This window comes from Phodopus roborovskii, unplaced genomic scaffold (assembly GCF_943737965.1).
Source record: "Phodopus roborovskii unplaced genomic scaffold, PHOROB, whole genome shotgun sequence".
NCBI lineage: Eukaryota > Metazoa > Chordata > Mammalia > Rodentia > Cricetidae > Phodopus > Phodopus roborovskii.
The window spans coordinates 6,657,158-6,677,932 of NW_026126646.1; the positions used below are offsets into that span (position 1 = coordinate 6,657,158).

The following is a 20,775-nucleotide window of genomic DNA, read 5'->3' on the forward strand; positions in this document are numbered from 1 at the left end:
TTGGTAGGGCAGGCCTGACAGCTAGCTGCCTGCACGTGTTAACAGAGGGGAACACAGGCTCCAGAGCTGCCTGCACAGGGTCGGGTGGGACCAATCTCGGAACCCTGCAAGCTGGAGGGTAGCTCCACCCTGCCCCGCCTCTCCCTCAAGGCGACAGCCTAGTGTCCCTAAGGGCTAGGATCCCGGCGCCCTAGTTTCCAAGTGTCAGAAAGGGGAGATGGCACTCGGCACAGTGGGTAGCGGGGGTCTGGAGGCCACGGGAGCTGGTCCGGGTCGGAGGGAGGGCGGGTCGGGTTGCACGGCTCACTTCCGCCGGACGCTCTTGGGAGAGGATGGAGGAGGAGCAGAGGCTGCGGGGGAGGCTGAGCCGCCGCAGGCCGCCCGCAGGGGGCGGGTGAGGCGGGATGGATCGGAGAGGGTGGGGGCGCAGGGGGTTCGGGTAGGCGTTGGGGCCGCGGGAAGACCATGGGGTACCACTTTCCCGTGTAGGCACGGGGTTTACGGGGTTCCTTGCACACTCGCACCCCGCAACTGTGAGGCCTGCCAACCAGCGACGCCCCGCCTTTCTCCGGGCGCGGCCGCTTCTTCCGCCCCAACCCTGCGTTTTCCCCCCACCTCCGCCACCCCTCTTTCCGCAGCCTATCTAGCCTCTCCCTGCGCAGCCCCAGGCTCCATTTCCCCTAGAGTGCACTCCCGATCCCCCACTTCGGACTCTCTCCAACATTCCACTGCCCACTGCTTCTGCCCCCGCCCAGAATCTTGCTACCCCCGCCCCCAGTCTTGCTACCCCTCACTGTAGAGCCCCTTTCTCGGGACACTCTGCCATGGATCAATCCCCTGGCTGACACCTCTTGTGCTTCCCCAGGGTCTCCAACTGCCGCCCCTGGTTTCTCTTGGAAGGCAGGAAGAGCGAGCCATGGGCTGCTCTACTGCGTAGCACTGTGAGCGGGAACGTGGATCTGACCCCGAACAGTCAGCCATTGCCACCACTGCCTGCTTTCCTCAGCCAGGTGTGTCCAGAAGCACTAACGGGAGATGGCCTGGGAGAGGGTCCTCAGGCCCTGGGCCTGGGGGAGGTCATGGTGTTGATGGCTGGCGTTGACCTTATGGGCATCTGCTTTTCAGGAGTCACTGCCTGACCCAGAGCCCACTGTGGCCCCTGAGGTCTTCACTGTGGGATCCGAGACCTTTTCCTGGACGCCTTTTCCACCTGCCCTTGTCTCTGAAAACTCCAACCGGTTGTTCCAAGGGACTGGAGGCTCCCTGGGGTCACCTACTCCATCCTTGAGAGGATGTCCTGCACCAGATGCCAATCAGACTCCCAGCACCCAAGAGTGTGTGTCTGTACAGAGTCCGCCTGTGTTGCTAAGCTGCCCTTTGTGCCAGAAGGCATTTGATCCCACGTGAGTGTTCCGCCACACACCTCAGGCTTAAGACTTAGCCCATTGTAAAACCTGCTTGGGAGACTGAGAGAGTGCCTGGATGTGGCTCCCATCTTTCTTTCTTCCTTCCTCCCTTCCTCCCTTCCTCCTTTCCTTCCTTCCTTCCTTCCTTCCTTTCTTTCCTTCCTTATTTATTTATACTATTTTGTTTGTTTGTTTTCAAGGCAGGGTTTCTCTGTGTAGCCCCTGGCTGACCTGGAATTTGCTCTGTAGACCAGGCTGGCCTCAAATTCACAGAGATCTGCTGGTCTCTGCCTCCTGAGTGTTGGGATTAATGGTGTGGACCACTACTACCCGGTTTATTTCACTAATATTTAAATTAAGCTTATTTACATAGGTGCTACAGCATGCTTGTGTGTGGAGGTCAGGGGGAAACTTGTTGAAGTCTGTTTTCACCTTTTGACCCTGTGAGTACTAGGGATTGAATTTAGGTGTTCAGGATTGGCAACAGGTGCCTTGACTTGCTGAGCCATCTTGCTAGCCTGTTTGGACTCTTGGTGATGCTCTTGCTTCTACCTCCCAAGTGCTGGGATATTTCAGGAATGTACCACCACAGAAACTTGTAGAACTTGAGCCCACTGTTGCTAGGCTCAAGGGCGGTATGTTTTGGTTTTAGACGGTATGTAGAAAGGCCCTGTCTCAAAAAACAAAACAGAACAAAATGTTCTCATTATTGTTTGTGTGGTACGTGTGTATGTTCATGTAGGTTTGTGCACAGAGTTACCCATGTGGGTGCAAGCAAGCCAGGTCAAGAGCTTTTTTTTTCGAGACAGGGTTTCTCTGTATTGTTTTGGAGCCTGTCCTGGATCTCGCTCTGTAGACCAGGCTGGCCTGGAACTCACAGAGATCTGCTTGCCTCTGCCTCCTGAATGCTGGGATTAAAGGTGTGTGCCACCAACGACAGGTGAGGTTTGTTTTTTGTTTTTGTTTTTGTTTTTTGTTTTTTGTTTTTTTTTTGATCACTTCTCACCTTATTTGAGAGAGTCTCTCGCTGAACCTAAAACTCACTGCTTTGGCTAGGCTGGCTGGCCAATGAGCTCCAGGGATCTACCCATCTCTCCTGCCACCCCAGGATTTAGGTATACAGCCAGTGCTTGCTTTTTATGTGGCTAATGTTTGCACAGCAGGTACTTCAACATGTGGCTCCAAAATGTGGCTTCTTATCAGAATCAAGCCTTTATGAAATTGGGAGGAGCCCCAGTCCCAACCCTATTTCTACCCATATTGCTCAGACAAAGGCATGTTGAGTGTGGGCTGGCTTGTCAGGTTGCAGCTGTCCCCAAGCGGGGTCCTGTTCATGTGACAGTGAATGGTTTATAAAGTTGACATCTCCATATTCTTATCTGTGAAGAGACCCAGGGATAGAAGTTGGGGTTGGGAACCCTTTTGGGAAATTCATTCCCAAAGAGCCCATAAAATCTTGTCAGGGTCCCATCACCTTTTTGCTCCAGGAAGGCTGTCTGTCTGTGCTGTCCTTGCATGTCTACACTGTCTAAGAAAAGACTCCTGAACCTTGAAGAAGGAACCTCTGTCCATCGGGTACCTTTCAAGTGGCTGTATGAAGGCCTGGCACAGTGCCTTGATTTTCCCAAAGTCGTATCAGCAAGGTAGGCTCAAGTCTGTAGCTGTACCATGTTCTTACGTTGATCTGTAGAGCACCCTTGGGGTGGCAGCCACATTATCAGGCTGGCTTGGGGGAGCTCATGTCCCATGCCCTTGAAGGAACTCCCTTTCATTCCTGTCACAATGCAGGATGTTCTGGGGCTTAGATGGCAGGCTGTGGTCACAATGGGCAAGACCCAGGTAAGGAGGCAGACTGGCTTTGGACAGGTCAGTTTGGCAGCTAGACCCAGATTGAGCTGCCATATTGTCCTCTGAGGGCAGTCTGTACAGACATTGCTGCCCACCCGAACGGTCACAAGTGAGCCTGGGGACACTTCTGAGGGAGGACCACACCAGTTTTTCTTTCCTTTAGTACTGTCTGAGCCACGTGGACCACTATTTTATCCCTAAATGTGACAGGTATTAGGGACTGGGTTGACATGCATGCAGGGTTGTTCCAAGAAGATCTTGCTGCTATATTCATATACTTCACACAGATGTCTCTCACTACTGGGCACTGTGTTACAAGTAGTTTTTCCCCACCGCTGGTCCCACAGCCATGCCTGCCCCAAATAACACACCGAGATTCTGTATTTGATAATATGCTGTTGGCCAGTTAATTGTTTCTTATGAAAAGAGGAGATGATGGGAGATGTCATTCTGTAAATATGCTTCTCTTATTGGTTAATGAATAAAGCACTGTTGGCCAATAGGAAAGGAAGATAGGAGGGACTAGGAGACAAGGAAGAAGGAGGAAGTAGGAAGGAGGAGTCAGCATGTAAAGATGGACAGACAGAGGTCTGGGCCCACTCTCCGGTAAGATGAGACCACGTGAAAATACTTAGATTAAAAGAAATGGGTTAATAATTAAGACAGAGCTAGCTGAGAAGAAACTAGTTCCTGGCCAACAGAATTATATCTAATACGGAGTCTCTGTGTATTATTTGGGGCTGGCGTGGCGGTGGGACCAGACAGGTGGGAAAACCTACTCATAACAATAGGACTGCATCCAGTGTACCAGTCTATAGATGCTTGTCTTTTTTTTTTTTTTTACATAAACACAGTTGTTACTTCATAAACCCTACCTCTCTAGGTGTCTTTATGTATTGTGTAGGGAATAAAGACAAGGGCAAGAAGTCTGTTTATATTTAGTAGAGTCACTGTTTTTTAAAGTACTTTTTATCTGTGGTTGTTTCAATCTGCAGATGCAGGGCCCACAGAGAGGGAAACCACTGTATTGTCTGATATTTATGTGTTAGATAGGTAACTGGTGAGACAGTCCACTAACTGGGGATGACCAGACCCTAGTTATTACTGATACTGGTGGCTGTGATTGCTTCTCTCTGTCTGTCTCTCTCTCTCAGGTGTGTGTCCCTCCTGCCCTAGGCCTTGAATGTCTGAACAGTCAGTCATCTTGCTGGGCCTTCAGAGTAGCTGGGATGACAGGTGTGTGCCATGCCTAACTCATGGTTGTGACTCTAATAGTTAGTTCATATTCAGATTCTGGGGCTGAAGTCCCCGAATCCGTACTGGTTAGCCATAGCCAGGGCTCAGCTGTGTCTGGGAGTTAGCAGAAGCCCAGCTGTGGAATGAGTTCTACAGAAACGGCTCCTTTGTTGTGGGGTAGCATCTGGAGGAATCCCTGAGAAGCCACTTGAGGGACTCCCAACACATGACTGAGATCCACACAGAACTTTGAGGTGCCTTGCAGAAAGCTGGAGGGAGGGAAGTGTTGGTCGAGGGCTCTCGGAGACTTCAGAGACCATTTGTTGGGGACTGTCAAGTTAGAGATCCATTGAAAGTCATAGGGCCTGGGAACGGGGAGGGGGGGTGAGGAGCGTGCTATCCATTTTCTGTTGTAAATCTTAGGGGAGGTCTGTTTCCATTTTGGCCATTGACCTGGGTGTGGGTCAGCTAGGATATGGTGAGCAGGCCAGGGCCTGGGATGCCTGTGAGGGAAGGTAATGGGTATCTGGTTGGCCAGTAGGATATCCAGAGGGTCTTCAGGACTTGTGGGGATTCACCTCAGGACTTCTGTGGGCACATTCACACGTACAAGGTGGGTTGGCTGCTGGGAGAGACACAGGGTGTTGTAATAAGTGGTGGTGTTTCTGGGTTTGTCCTTCAGTGGGAGATAGTGGTCCTGCTATAGACAGGCTTGGGGTTTGAGGAGGGCCTGCATTGGAGAGTCAAGTCAGAGGGAAACTAACTTTGGGGAGTTGGTTCTTTTATCGTGTGGATTCCAGAGACTGAACTCAGGTTTGGCAGCAAGTGCTTCAGTCACTGAGCCATCTTGCTGGCCCCAGAGGGTCTTTGGGGCTAGCTTTTGGCATGGGCCAGCGTGAGTGAGGCAACGTGTGAGATGGGAGCGTCTCAGACACTGGTCAGGGTAAAAGTCTGCAGGACTAAGACTCTGGTGCGAAGAAGGGTTCCCAGGTCAGGGAAGGCTTAGCTCAACCTGCGAAGGTCCTGGTGAGCCCTACTTACCATGGGAGAGTCTAGGACTCCCTTACCAGCCATGGGAGAGTCTAGGACTCCCTTACCAGCCATGGGAGAGTCTAGGACTCCCTTACCAGCCATGGGAGAGTCTAGGACTCCCTTACCAGCCATGGGAGAGTCTAGGACTCCCTTACCAGCCATGGGAGAGTCTAGGACTCTTCTCAGCGGTTTAGAAATATGTGGAGCTACCCTTCCTGTGTCTAGCACTCTCCCAGCCTTGTGACTGTTTCCTCTCCCTCGCAGGCTGTCCCAGCTGGACGTGGATAGCCACCTTGCTCAGTGCTTGGCCGAAAGCACGGAAGACGTCATGTGGTGAGCTGGAGGTGGCATACATGGTAGACGTGACCGCTGAGACATGACTTCCTGTGGACACCTGAGCAGAGGCTCCTTCCTGTTTTGTTCACGGGCACTGGGCATAACGCTGACCACTGTGGTGCAGGCAGGAGTGGCTTCTCTTTGATGGTTTGTCAACTGGGTATGGGATCACCTAGGAGACAGACCTCAGGGTGTGTCTGTGAAACTGTTTCCAGAGATTAACTGAGAAAGGAAGACCCACCTTGAATGTGGGTGGTACCATCCTGTGGCCTGGGGGTCTCGCTGATTGAAAAGGGAAAAAGGAGAAATTAAGCAGCTTCCTGATTGATTGGGGATGTGATGTACTCCTCTGCCTTCAGCCGTGAGCCAGAATAAATCTGAAGTTGCTTTTGTCAAGAATTTTGTCACAGCAAGAAGAACCCCACCTAGGCAGGAGAGCCAGGATCTGTCACAAGGCAGAATTGGGTGTCTCTACCCAAGTGAGCATTTGTACACAGGCAGTACCTCCTCGTGACTGCAAGAGTGATATGCTGACTTACATTTCACAGACATTAAAAAAAAAAAAAAAGGTAATTGTGTGTATTTGTGTGTGTCTGTGGGTGTGTATGCGTGAATGTAGTTGCCCGCGGAGGCCAGAGGGTGTCGAGTCCCCTGGAGCTGTAGTAACAGGCGTCTTTGAACTGCTGGGAACCTAACTTGGGTCCTTTGCAAAAGCAGTATGTCCAAACCTCTGAAGCATTTCAGATGTCCCACAGTCACGTTCCTTATTCCCCCAAATGCACTCACGTCTCCATTCAGAAACATGAGGGCCTCACGCCTAGTGATGATGATGTCCAGATGGTGCCCTTGGGAGGTGACAGGTTGTGAAGGTGAAGCTTCCTCAAGGGGATTAGTGTTATTTACTGGAGGGGCCATGGGAGATAGGAACCCTAGTATCCACACCTTGGTTGCCAGGACTAAAATGGAAGTATGTTGTTCACCCGGGCCGGGGAGTGTATTGCTAGTGCAGCATTTGCTCAGCCTGAAACAACCCCTCCCTGGTTCTAGCCAGATACTGTGGAGCAAGGAATGTGTTCTGTCAATGCGAGCTGCCTTGCACGGCATGTTGAGTCGCTGCAGCCTTACCGCTAAGGGGTGGGGCTCAGAGTCATTGATTCCTGAAGGAAAGAATTTAAGGAGATACGGGGCATGTCATCCACACATCCTGGCTGACACATGAGAATGGGGGCAAAAGCAAATTTAGGTTGTTTTCTCCTTGTGCTATTTAGCCCAGATTGTAGATAGTGAGCTCTGATACCTGCTTAGGCCTGGCACCCTGCCCAACTTGTGTTTTGAACTCACTGTGTGGCTGAGGACAACCTGATTTTCCTGTCAGTATTTTCCAAGTGCTGGGATTACAATGTCCACTACTCGGATCACTCATGCCTGACATTCTTGTCTACGGAAACAAGTGTTGGTCCGGGCTTGGAGACAGGCGTGGTTTGAAAGCCTGAAATAACTAGAAAATCTGTACTTTCCTTTGAAAAATGGCTTCAACGAGTTGAGTATGGCGGCGCACATCTGGACTCTCAGCAGAAGGTAAAAGTGAAGGGTCAGGAATTCATGCCCAGCCTCTCCTACAATAGTGAATTCAAGGCCAACCTGGACTACAAGAGACCCTGTCTCAAAAACAAACAGGGTCTCATATAAACCATAACGTGTGAAGGGGGCCACGGTACGGTTGGTTGGTGAGGACTTACCAGATGTGTAAGGCCTGGGGGCAGTGCCCAGCAACCCTTTAAAAAAGTCGAACTACCGCAAACTGTTGCCAGATGAAAAGGCTGCTTGTGTTAGGGTTCTCTTAGCTGGGAGCCAGGGATAGATGAAGACAGATGAGAGAGGGCTCCCTGGTCACAGAGGCGAAGAGTCTCTCACAGCCTAGTCAGGTAGAGTTTGGAGATTCTGGGATGCTGATAGCTGACTCATTCTAAGTAAGGCAAGGGCCCCAGAACCAGATCAGAGGGTATGGAGTCTGTTCCAGGGAATGGGGGGTGGGGGGAGAAGGGGGAGCTGAAACCCGGGGATCTGATGTGAGTAGCTAGGTGGCATCTACTGAGACCTCTTCTCACCTGGTTTAGTGAGATTCACACCAGGCTTTGAAAGCATTCTCACAGACAACCCCAAAATTATATAAAACCAGGTTCCCAGGAATTCGTAATCTGGTCAGGCCGGTAACGTTCTAACTGCAACCCCAAAGCTAAACCCTGAGAAAATAAAACCACGGAGACAGCACAGAGCTGGGGAGAGCCGGGGGTGGGGTGGCGGTGGAGCCAGACGCTATAGTGGCACATCTGTCCTGGAACACATCGGGAGGAACGGGGCCGTGCCATGGGGATCTTCATTTCATAGGGGTGGTGACAGTGGCATGCATGTGGGGCACTTGGTTTTCTGCTTTGTGTTGTGAGCGTAAATGTATTCTAGGAAGGGACTCTTAGGAAAATGGGAGCGGGGGGGGGGCGACAAAAATAACCCCCTTTGCTTTCACCGTATACCTACTTCCAACACAATAACAATAAGGGCATGTTCGTCAAAGTCTTTAATAGATGTGCAAGGATACGAACGACCTTGGCCGTGGAGGGCGAGAACATCATCCACAGAAGGAACGCCGGCTGGCGATGGGCTCCACTGATCAATTGTACAAAACCACATGGTTATGGTTACTGCTTTACAATCATGAGGGTCACCAGTGTTTCCCCGCGAACCATTTTCAAAAGACACACTTATCTTGCCCGGAGCCGTTTGCGAACGTTAGGGCATTTCCCACCCCCTCCCCCCTCAAGTCACAGGTCAATACATCCTTCACTTTCTTTAATTTATAAAACAAATTGCTATATATAAAAATCTCCCCCTCTGGTGGGCACAATGTTATTCACACATTTGTACATGAGCAGCCGAACCAGTAACCAGCAAGTCGTTTGGCGATAGGGCAGTGTCCAAATCACCACCCTCGTCTCTGACAAACCAAGGGTCCCCTGTGCTGTGTGGGCAAAGGAGTTGTCGCTGTCCCTGGGCAGGCAGCACACTGGGAGGAAAGGAGCTTGCGGGAGCCGGTTTGCTCTTGGACCATTTGTGGGCTCTTTCATCTCAGCAGCTTGGCTCATAGGCAGGTGTGGCTGCATGGCCCTCAGACTGGGGCTCCAGCCACCTGAACATCCCCAGGCTGGGCTGGACACCCTTGGGAGGCCCAAAAATTGGCTCTTAGGCTCTTTGCATTTTTTTTTTTTTGACCTGTCGCTGGGAACAAGTCTTACTGATGGACACTGGGAGTGCTGGTAGAAATGTGTGTGTCCACGTTCAATATGAGTTACAGAGCGCCACCCAGAAGCCTAGACTTGGGGTATGTATGATGTCCGAAGCCTGGGCTGCCTGTTCTGTCCCAGCACCGTGGACCTGGGTGTGGCTCTGATGTGTTCAATGCCAGACAAGGCAATGGCCCTAGGAACCTGAGTGTATTGGGGTGAGGGCAGCGCTGCGACAGCCCCTCTAACCTTTCGTTTCCTCCAGCTTTGACTTTTGACAGGGCCACTGGCCCCAAGGCATGGAGCAGCCCTGGCGGGAGGCTGGGCTTTGCCTCACTCTGGCAGGGTCGGGGGTATGCAGCGTGTTTGCTACACGGGCCAGCCTGGCTTGGGCAGTCCTGGGGTGTGACCAGTGTCTCACCCCAGGAGAAGGAGGCAACTTCTCTACCTCCTGCCGCACCTAACCTGCTGAGGGCTTAGCTAACCTCTTTCCAGAGAGCCCTGGGTTGGCCTCCCGAACTGCCTCTAATCAGGAGGAGGAGCATGGCTGAGCACAACAGTTTCGGAAGCAGACATGCTTCCTCTCAGGAAGAGTACGGGATTATGGGTATTCTGTCGCTTTAAGGCTAGGGTCCATCACACACGTGTCTTTAAATTTTCTAATCTGGAGTATTAGTGATAAAAATATTTTCCAAAAATCTAATGTATAACACAAGACATCTTGGAGGCACTGGCTAGTAGTGTTTTCAGAAATATATTTTGTGCGGATTTAGTTTTCAATTATTTTCCCTTTTTTACTTATTTACCTATTTATTTGGTTTACTGGTGCTTTGGTGAACAATGTTTTAGAATCTCTATAATCCAGTTTCCCCCAATCGGAGTCCAAAGGGCTGGTGGAGACAGTGCCACCAACCTGGCCAGGGCGTCACTTCAGCCTTGGACTATCATGGCTAGCCGCACTAAGGTATGAAAATACTTGTTAAATATTAACAGCAGAACTTACCGGGGTTTAGAAAAATGTTCCGAATCTGTAACAGTTACTGTCGTAGTGCATCCCTGCAGGCACTTGGGTGCCCGTCCCCTGCCTACGCTCTGCCTGCTCGGAAAACGCAGCCCCTCCTCACGTGGGGGGCTGGGTTGGGGACGGCAGGCCGGTACCACTCAGAAAAAAGGCATCAGAGGGAGCCTCGACATCATCGGTACATTTTATTCCTCAGGGCATTACACGCTAACTTTCCTGGAGCGGGTCAGTGCATTGAGTTCTGTCTCTGTGGAAAAAACGTGCACCTTCACTACGCCGCTGCGACTGTCTTGCCCTCTGGTAGGGAGGGCTGCCATGGGCACAGGAAGCGATCCCTCCAGCACAAAGCCGGCCTCTGGGGCCTGGACACAAGAGACTGCTCTGTCCAGAAGTGCCTGCTGGATGCCCCTTCTGCGGTCTTGGTGGCCAGCATCCCTCTCTGGCTGCTCGGAGCCTCGCGCCCAGCCTGGCGTGCATATGCTGTGGTTAAGGGTAAAGGGACAGGGTCATTCACAGGCGTGTCCACAGCAGAGGCGTTCGTGGCCTCACACGGACTCCTCAGCAGAGAGCAGAAGTGGGTTGATGTACTCAAAGCCTTCAAACTCAGACTGGTCGATCCTCTTTATGACGTCCCTGGGAGGCACAGGAAAGGGGGTGAATAGAGGCAGCCCTCAGGCACCATCCTTCCCACCATCCTGCACCGCAGAGGTCACCCACTGGTCTGGACACAGGCTGCCTCCCCCTGTGGAGCTGGGCTCCTCAGGACTTGTCCCACCCTGACGTTAGTGGGGGCAGGTGGGGGGTATGTTGCGCAGGACTTACTCGTCGTCGGGAGTCAGCTGCACGGGCTCGCTGGTGAACTGCGTATCAAAGTTGTCCAGGCCATAGTCGTCGGTGATCTGGGGCTGGAAGGGAGGCAGGGCCTGCTTCTTTTCCAGCTGAGTATTGACAAGGGAGTGTCAGATGGGTGCCGAGCCCCCCCACCCCCTGCCCGATTTAGTTCTTGTTGTGCGCATGAATCACAGAATAAGATGGAAGCTCAGCTTCCCAACGCGGCCAGCCGCGCCTGGGGTTTGGATGCCGAATGCTTTTGTTATTGTTGTTTTTTTTAACCTTAAAGCACAGAATCTAGGAGAAAGCATTCAGTGCCGCACCCCAGCAATTCCCAACAGTTTTAGGGACCTACTTAGCTGTCTAGAATGCAATTGGCTGTGCTACCAAGCACAAATGGGAATGTGGGGGGGGGGCTCCTTGACACGTGCATCGTGGTCCCTTCTGACTGCTGTGCGTTCCTGCTTGACTGGGGGTTCCACTTCTAAATAGTGAAGGGTGGAGAGGGTAGCAGGAGATTCTGCCCAAGGGGGAAGGAAGCACCAAGCCAGGCAGCCTCTGGAGTAACCCCAGGGCTCACAGTGGGTCTGCTCTGAACACGCTAGCCAGTGCAGAGGGGCAGTTGCAGGCCGGCTCCCAGTACTGCTGTGGGCAGGGAGGTTAGCAGAGAGTACATGGACAGCACTGGCCATTCTGGATCTTGGTATCCAAGCCCCCCCCCAAAAAAAATGCCCCAAAGGCCAGGACAGTGTAGCCACCACTGCCTTCTGAAGTCTGGGCTATGAAGGCTGGTCCTGGGCAGTAGTAGCCGTTATGGCCGCATTTATGATGCCTCCACATGGCCATGGTTCCTGCAACTGTCTGTCTGTCTGTCTCTGGAGCCCTGTGCCCGTGCCTTCCAGTAGGTGTGGGCTTATCCTGTGCTCTGGTATCTTCCTTTCCTTTCTCTCCTGGTCACAGGCACATGCTATGACCAAGGACTCGTCCTTTCCTTTTGCTTCGGCTGGTTGCCCGGGAAACCAGAAGGTTTTGTGATGGTCTGTCCTCCTACTTGCTTTCCTCTCTGGAGTCTTTCTTCCAGAAGCCTTGTGTGACCTATTGTTTAAACTTTTTTTTTTTTTTTTTTTTTAAATTCCATTTATGTATCTGTGTGTGCGTGACTGGGTTACGTATGAGCCATGGCACATGTGTGGAGGGAGGTAGGGGGACAACCTTTGGGAGTCAGTGCTCTCAATTCACCACAGGCATCCTGGAAATCTAACCTGGGCTGTCAGCTTGGCGGCAAGTACCTATTTAATTTGCCTGACTGGGAGGGGGAGGGGGCAGGAGCAGAGGCCATCAACTTCCTGTCAGCTCTCACTGGTCAGGTCTTGCTGATGTCAAGGGAGCTTGTTTTTTTTTAGCCACAGTCTGACTCACTCACTCCTCAGGGTGGCTTTGCCGTGTGTGGCACCTGCTAGCAACCTGGTTTGATGGCAGGTGGCAGCAATGCCCAGATGGCCACTTCAGCTCTCTCCAGGCCGTGATGGGGGCCAGGGGTTGGGGCCACTGGAAAGATACACCCTTTACAGATCCGATGAGCTCTCACAGAGCACCAGACAGGAGGTTCTGTGGACAGGCCCTTGTGGTAAGCAGCCTTAGTCAAGCTTCCGAAGGGAGCCGGGGCCTGGGGCTTTGCTGTATGGACCACTTCTGACCACTCATATCCCTGCCCGGGACTGTGTCCAATGACTTCCCCGTGGCCTTTATGCTAATATCCAAACCTTCTGGTGGAGACTTGGCAGCGAAGGATGTGCCGGATGGCCCACGGTGGACTTTGTGTGCTTACGAGCATATGTTCCTGTCCTCCCATCCCGGAGGAGGGACAGGAAGATTGCCCCACAGGCCATCCCTGTGCCCCTAGAGACGGCTGGCAGGTGGCTCCCTTCTGACTCTATTCTTTCTCTAGAGCACTGGAGGGGTATGGGAGAGGAACCAACGGCTAAGGCCCAGGGAGGACCCTGGGTACCAAGCTCTAGGGTGGCCTCTGCTGTGAGCCTAGAGAGCGGAGGTTTAAAGAGTCCGGTAGCGCCAGGGATGGTGTGCCACACAGACACACAGACAGATCAGCCACTGGGGTGGGCAGAAGGCTGTACCTCTGTCCCCAGGAGAGGGTCTGTCTCATTGTGTCTGTAGTCACTCACATCCATCGAGGCCATGCACTGGCACTGCACTTGTCTGAAGCAGAAGCCCAGGATTCAGGTGGAACCTCCCTCTCCCCAAGTCTGTAAGGGCGGCCACTGCTGTGCCTACTTGGGCTTTTGGTGATGCTCTCTGCCCCGTGACACTCGGGATGGAGGATGGTCCTAGGGGACATTAGAGCAGAATGCGCCATAGGAACAGTGCTAGTTGGAGGGAGGAGGCATGTGTGGTGGGCTGGTTCCTGCCGGTCTACCTACAGGGCCTTCATCCCATAAATAAGCCATCCCAGAACCTAGATCTCCTCAGCTCAGGCGACCCAGAGTCTTAAGTTACAGGGATTTGGCCGTTAACTCTGTCTCTGAAAACCCAAGCCCACAAGAAAAAATAAAAAAAGGGGGGGGGGAACCAGATACAAGCCTGGTCCCCTCTTGCTTCAAAGAGACAACACACAGTAGGGCCATATAGACTGTAATGCCTGAATGAGACCAATGTGGGCTGGCTTTGCACAAATCTTAATGGCATAGGCGGCCCCAGGCCCAAGAATGTGGCCACACCAGTTCCCACCCTGGCTGCACTGACGGTGTGTTAGCTAGGGGAAGGGCTGGGGTTAGTAGCCTCTCCAGAGCTGTCACAGTGGCTCATGGCAGCGACCAGTTCCAACTTCCCTTGCTGCTGCACCTATCCTCTACCTCATGGCACCAGACCTGTACTAAGAAACAGCATCCTGAGTTCCACTGTGACACCTCTGGGGCCTGAGCTGAGCGTCCATCTCAGACGAACAGTCCTGAAGCTGCAGTCATTGGAGCAGATACTGGGCTGTATGGTCCTAAGGTTCCCAAGACGTCCTGGGGTGCAGCCCCTCAGGAGGCGGGATACCGAGTGACCACCTCAACAGTGGCTCACCTAAAAAAATGACCCCAAGAAAACTAGATGAGTCCCGACAGACAGGCTATGCAAAAGAGCTGTCGAGCGACCTAAGAACCAGAAGGTGGGCCCCGCCCAATCGATGACCAGTGAGTGATTGGGCAAACACGTGGTTCATGTGTGTAATGCAACATCAGGCAGCCATGAAGGCGTGTGGCATGTACATCGCCACGACAAGCATGAGCCTTGAAGATGCTTCACCAGGCAAAGGGTGCCTGAATGCAAGGCCACCACCTACTGGACGAGCCTCCTTTCGAGGTAGGGTTGCAAGACAAATTGCCAGACAGAACACAAGTGGCAATGGCCAGGGGAGGGGACGGCAAGGTGGGTGTGTGACAACCCACGACTCGGGTCTCCCGGGCTGAGGGGGAGAGGTTCTGTGATGATGGCTCCAGGCCCACACGGTGTACCAAATACTACTGCGGTGTGTGTGTGTGTGTGTGTGTGTGTGTGACACAGAGGAGGAAGACCTCCTCAGCTCCTCTTGCTGCTCAGAACCCCTTGGCTGGCCAGCCTGGAGGCAGCTGGGCTGAAATTAGACACTATTTATATCATATCCGCTCACTTATGGTGAGGCCGCAGTGACTGGAGAGGAGGGCCTGGCTGCTACTGATGCCACGTGGGGGCCCAGGGCCAGAGCCAGGGCCAGAGGAAGAACCCAGGTCCTACAGGCTCCGATGGGATGGGCCCCAGTGAGGTGGGCTCAGAGGAGGAGCAGTGAGAAGGGTGGCTGGGAGAGACAGTGTAGAACCTGACAGAGCTGGCTCCTAGGTATCAGCAGGTAACGGCTCTCACTGCCAACACAGATATCCTGAGATTGTTCCCCTAGACCTACGAGGCGGAAGGCGAGAACTGACTCCTGACCTCGGTGCACACACACTCTCACACACCTATGTTAAAAAGTGTCGGTGCAGCCGGGCGGTGGTGGCGCACGCCTTTAGTCCCAGCACTTGGGAAGTAGAGGCAGATGGATCCTCAAGTCTGAGGCCAGCCTGGTCAACAGAGAGAGTCCCAGGACAGCGAGGGCTACACAGAGAAACCCTGTCTTGAAAAACAAGACGAAAAAGTGACTAATTCTCTGACAAAATCCTGCTCTTTTCTGGGGATGGGGTGTTGACATCAGTGTTGGCCGGGGAACATCTGGAAAGGTCGGGGTGGGGTTAGGGAGGAGAGCATCCAGGCTCCAGAGGTGAGCAAGCTCCTGCTTTACTCAATGGGATAACATTAATATTTCACCTCAAAAGAGTATATTTGGTTTTTTTGTTTGTTTTTTGAGACAGGGTTTTTCTATGTAACAGCCCTGGCTGTCATGGAACTAACTCTGTAGACCAGCCTGCCCTGAGCTCACAAGAGATCTGGCTGCCTCTGCCTCCCAAGTGTTGGAAGTAAAGACTTGAGCCACCACGGAATGGCTAAAAGGGCATATTTTATAGGCAACATTTCAGTAACTTTCTAATCATTTATTTTGGAACAAGTTTTTTTTTTTTTTTTTTCTCACCTAATACTAGGAATGGACTCAACTCAGAACCTTGAAGCTTGTGCTTGCTCCCCTGACAGTTATTAGAGAGAGGACAGATGGGGTCTGGGCAGCTTTGGAAAACCAACCACAACACTAAAGAAAATGCTCTTGGGGCCCAGACAACCATTTACCAGGCACCCAAGTGCACATGAGGCTTACCAGGTCCCAGTCTATGCTGCGGAAGAAGGCATGGGACTTGATGTCGGAAAACCCGGTCTGCGGCCGGCAGCCAAGCCTCTCTTTGGGATCCTGGGGACAGAGTGCAAATAAGAGTGAGTCAAGACTCCCAAAGAAACCCCTGATTCAGCCTACCCAGCATGATGACACAGCTTCGCCCATGAAAGCTCACTGCCTCCAGCTGCTCTCCTGTCCAGCTGGGTGTGGGCTGCCCTGTGTTGGAATTCCTTCCCCAAAGGTTTACTTTCTCACTGTCTGTTTTGCTAAGTAGCAGTAAAAATTAGACTCAGTGGGCAGTGGTGGCACACACTGTTAATCCCAACGTTCAGGAGGCAGAGACAGATGGATCTCTGCCAGTTCCAGTTCTAGCCAAGGCCACACTGAGAAACATTATCTCAAAAAACAAAACAAAACAAAACAAATAAACAAATAACAAAAACACCAAACTTTGGATTCTCATTCTTTTGGGGCTGGAGAGGACAGATGGATCAGTGGTTGGGGCACTGACTGCTCTTCCAGAGGACCTGGATTCAATTCCCAGCACCTTCATGGCAGCTCACAACTGTCTGTAACTCCTGTTCCAGGGGATTTGGACACCCGTGGCAAAATATCGATGTGCATAAGATAAAAAACAAACAAATAATAAAGTCTCTAAAGGAATTAAACTCACAGGACACAGAGCGCTGGTGCTGAAACATTTGACCAAACCTGTACAGGACAGCCAGCAGCTGACGGTAAACAGCTTTGGTAGAGGGACCCTGTCTACCCACTCCATCCCAGAGGGCCGCAACAGCCAGGGCATACCTTATTTAAAAATCCTTTCAAGACGTGTGAAGCCTTGACAGACAGGAACCGTGGGATCCGGATTGGCTTTTCCAGGATAACTGTGTGGACAGGAGCCAGGTGAGGTGACCCTTGCAGTTGTAACTCTCCCCGGCTGCCTGTAGGGCCCCTAGGCTCTGTTCTTTCTTAGGGGGGGGGGTGTGGAGGTGGGGGACAGTCTTGCCGGGTATCCTGTTCACTTTGGACTCCTGACCTCAAACTTCTGGCCATCTTGCCACCCTCCTCAGTAGCTGAGGTTACAAGGCCATGTGACCTGCACCTAGCCTGAATGCCATTTTCAGACGGAGCTCAGACTTGAAGCCCTGGAACTCCTTTCCTGTCCCAGAAGCCTTCCAGGTCCTTGACGGAACCTCCTGGTGTCATAAGGTGGCAATACTGCAAAACCATGTGTGAACCAACAGCTCCTTCCTTACCCACTACCTTTTTGTCACAGGCATGTGGAGGCCTCTACGCATCGGTCACCAGAGGGCGCTGAGGAACAGCCCGGAGGGAGCCATTAACTCTGACCAGGAGTAAGGAGGGGGAACCTACCTGGGACTATACACAGGCCCCGCAGGAGGGTGCTCTGGCTAAATCAGGGGCTTCTCTCTCTAGGTGACTTATGGTGAACGATGGCCACCTCACTTCACACTCTCTGCCGCCAGAGGAATGGTCCTCTCTCTCTGTGTGTGTGTGTGTGTGTGTGTGTGTGCGCGTGCGCGCGTGCGCGTGTGTTGGTTCTGAGGCCCCACCCAGCCCAGGCAATGCCTACCATCCTTATAAGAAGGGAAGAAAAGAACACGCAGAGAGGAAGTAAGGAGAGAGCCGATGCACCGTGGGCCACCGACCTTGGAAAAGGTAGTCTTCAGTGTTCATGTCGGGGTTGTCTGTGATGATGTCAAAGGGGGATCGCCCAGCCATCATCTCAAACATGAGGACTCCCAGCGCCCACCAGTCCACGCTGAACCCTGGGGGAGAGCAGGCAGCCAGCCATCACTGGGCCGGAGGTGGCTGGGAAGCTGACACACTGTCTGCCAATGTGGGTGTGTCAAAGGGAACCAGCCTCTGTCTCCCTGGGTGGCTGGACCGCCCTTCACTCACTGTGCTGGGCATCTGTTTCTTTAGAAGCTGCAGGGCGCAGGGCTGTGACCCTTTCCACCCGCACTGTCCGGGCTGTTACGAGGCCCTTCAGCCCTGCTGGGATTGCTACACAGACATGCAGGATGGATCCAAGAATGGACCCTGCCTGCCTTGTTCTTGCCATCGTCATCATTATTCTATTATTATTATTATTATTATTATTAGGGACAGGGTCTCACTGGCCTTCTACCCATGACCCTCCTGCTTCAGCCTCTTGAGAGCACGCCACCATAACTGGCTTTTCTCCTGTTTTTGTTTAAAGTTAGTTACAAAGCCCCTTTCTCACTGAGGAAGGCAGGTAGTGCTTTCCTCCGAGTGCAAAGTTCTTCAATCCTCAGTGCTGCCGAAACAGAACCAGCCAGCACCCGCTTCTCTGAGGTAGGAACATACTTTCCTATAGTTCCTTCTGCCTTCACTACTGCTTCCTTCCTCCCTCCCTCCCCCTCGCTGCCGCTCCCCCTCCCTTCCTCAATGTCCAAATGCTAAGTTTTTTTTTTTTTTTTTTTTTTTTTTCTTTTCCCAGGCAGCAGGAGGGAAGATGAGCCTTTGGCTCTGTCCTAGAAACCCTGGCCATCCCTATGGTCTCTGAACAGTTCATCCGCTCCATCACACATAGAATCAGGGCCAGGTAGAATCCTGGCTGGTTCTAAACTGATTTCTGGCTCCACCCTGCCATCTTTCCTTCTCTGGTTACTGAGCAACTTCAACTGAAGCAGCTTCCAGAGTGCTCGTGGGTCAGCGGCCCACGCACGCCGCCTGTCACACACTAATTCATGTGCAGGTGCATTTACGGCCGGTTTCACTGAAGCCACCATCATGAGCCAGGGAAAGACAGACAGCGCATGTCTGTAACCCCACCCACATACATGACAGAAAACACCAGGATGCCAAAGTGGGCGTGTGTACAAGCACACACATATAACACATGCAATAAACCCGTGTGCATAGCAAACAAATGCACATACACAAACACACACACACACACACACACACTCACTGCATGCTCTATGCTCTCCACCACACGGATGTATGTGTACCTGTGTATGTATGCCACCCCACTCCCACACATGGATGCATATGACTGTTTCCACCCAGAGAAACAGGAGGAGCAGACAGGTAATGTTGTGTCTACAGGGTTTCCCACATCACCCCCTGCTTTGGAGGCGGACTGAGGCATTTCTGCCATTCCCAGGGACACCTTGTTTCTTCCACCAAGCTGGTGAACCGTGGCCTGACCCTGGGTCTGTTCGCCTTTGCTTCGAGTGGTCCTTTCCCTCCTCCCTACCCTTACGGCTCCTCAGGGAGAGGACAGTTGTTCAGGGTCGTCTGGCGGGTCTGGGAAGGTATGCAAGGGGTTCTGGGGAAAACACCAGGACATGTTGCTGGCTGTCTCTGGGTGTGATATGGCCATGGGTCTCTCCCTGTTTATTGTGCCGGGGGCCCTTGTAGGGGTGGGCCGGATAGGTTCCCGCTCTGGGTGGCCATCACCAGGCAGGGGGCAACTTCTGGGGAAGGTGTCCACCTACGTCTACCTCCTACTCACCGTACTCTTCTCCTCGAAGGATTTCGGGGGCGATGTAGTTTGGGGTTCCACAAAAGGTACTCGTCGTATCGCCGGGGCCTAGGCCTTCCTGTGGGGGACAGGGTTATCAGGATGGTGACTCTCAGGGGTGCAGTGGTACCCCCGAAGGGGGCGTGCCTCCAGGGACACTGACGTGCACGGGTATGGGCAGGGGTGCCCGAGTCTGGTCACCGTCTCTGCAGGCGCGTCAGAAAGGCAAGGTGGGAGAGGGAGGCAGGTGGGGCAGGCACCTTGCACATGCCATAGTCTGTCAGTTTAATGTGTCCGTCAGCATCAAGGAGGACGTTGTCCAGTTTCAGGTCCCGGTAGATGATCCCTCTCTCGTGTAGGAAGTTTAGAGCAATGCAGATCTCAGCAGCGTAGAACCTGTGGCGGTGGGGGGGGGTGGGGGGGGACAGGACATTCTGCAGTCAGCAGGGGGGCAGCGGCAGCCAGCTCGCAGCTAGCCAGCCAGAGGCTGGTGCACCATGGAGCCCCCACCATGTGTCCTGGTCACCAGGGAGCTGCTGGCGACTTAAATTATAGTGAGATTCCACCTCCCACCCACCAGAATGGCTACTTGACACGGGCGGAAGGTGTGGGGGAGGGGGCCCCGTGTACCATTGGTAGGGATAGGGAAAAAAAATGTGTCCCTCAAAACATGAAAACTAGGGCCGAGTGCGGCTCAATGGGAAAGCTTCTACTTGGCTTATGTAAGTGTGGTCCCAGCCCCAGAACAAACAGACAGACAGGAAAAACAGAAAATAGTGCGTATTAGAGAACTGCGCCAGTGCACATATGCCCAGGGTTGGAGATGGTAGAGGAGGGCCCAGGGGAACACGGAAGATGTACGTGAAGACACCGTTATGAAATCCATTGCTTTGCATGCTAGTTTTAAAAATGAAGGAAACATAAACAAAAAAAAAAAAAAAAAAAAGAATTGGAAGTAGGGTCTTAAACACATATGCTTAACACCTATGTCCAAAGCAACCTTACTCAAAAAAAAAAAAAAGCTAAAACGTGGAAGCAAGCACCGATGGATGAGTGGAGTGGATAAAGGGAACGTGGTGGGTAGGGCGGAGTGGCTCACGACTGCAAGTCTGAGGCCAGTCTGGGTAACACAGCAATTCCCTCTGAAGGAGAAGAGGACCGAGGGGGTGGGGAGAGGAGTGTGGCCCATCAGTAGAGTACAGTGTCATCCAAGAAAAGGACTTCTGACAGGCTACATAGTGAACCACGAAGAAGACGTCAATCACATCAAGTCAAACATATAAAAAGACAGGTGACCCAAGATTCCACTTAGGAATCTGAAATCAGACAGAGGGAGGTGCCCGGGAGTGTGTGTGTGTGGGGGGACAGGAGCCTGCGGCGTCAGCATTCACAGGGTGATCAGCTTCATGACACCAAACTATATATCTATATATGTGTGTGTGTGTGTGTGTGTGTGTGTATAAAATGGCTGA

General features: G+C 52.5%; 2 protein-coding genes across 2 annotated transcripts in view; one reads left to right on the forward strand and one right to left on the reverse strand.

Annotated features, from left to right (window-relative positions):
• The first annotated feature begins 317 nt into the window (after nt 1-317).
• Nucleotides 318-6,431, forward strand: Faap20 (FA core complex associated protein 20). The gene is made up of 4 exons (XM_051173980.1): nt 318-394; nt 866-1,010; nt 1,126-1,403; nt 5,787-6,431. The coding sequence occupies exons 1-4, from the start codon at nt 333-335 to the stop codon at nt 5,857-5,859; spliced, it is 558 nt and encodes a 185-aa protein (XP_051029937.1). The 5' UTR covers nt 318-332; the 3' UTR covers nt 5,860-6,431.
• Nucleotides 6,432-10,329: 3,898 nt separating this feature from the next.
• Prkcz (protein kinase C zeta) overlaps nt 10,330-20,775 on the reverse strand; it is a 107,186-nt gene continuing 96,740 nt past the window's right edge. The window contains exons 12-18 of the mRNA XM_051173979.1: nt 19,564-19,699; nt 19,295-19,382; nt 17,460-17,579; nt 16,594-16,673; nt 15,772-15,861; nt 10,980-11,095; nt 10,330-10,790 (exon numbers count right to left, since the gene is read on the reverse strand). Of these exons, the coding sequence (XP_051029936.1) occupies nt 10,703-10,790; nt 10,980-11,095; nt 15,772-15,861; nt 16,594-16,673; nt 17,460-17,579; nt 19,295-19,382; nt 19,564-19,699 (718 nt within the window). The 3' untranslated portion in view covers nt 10,330-10,702. The remainder of the gene's footprint in view (nt 10,791-10,979; nt 11,096-15,771; nt 15,862-16,593; nt 16,674-17,459; nt 17,580-19,294; nt 19,383-19,563; nt 19,700-20,775) is intronic.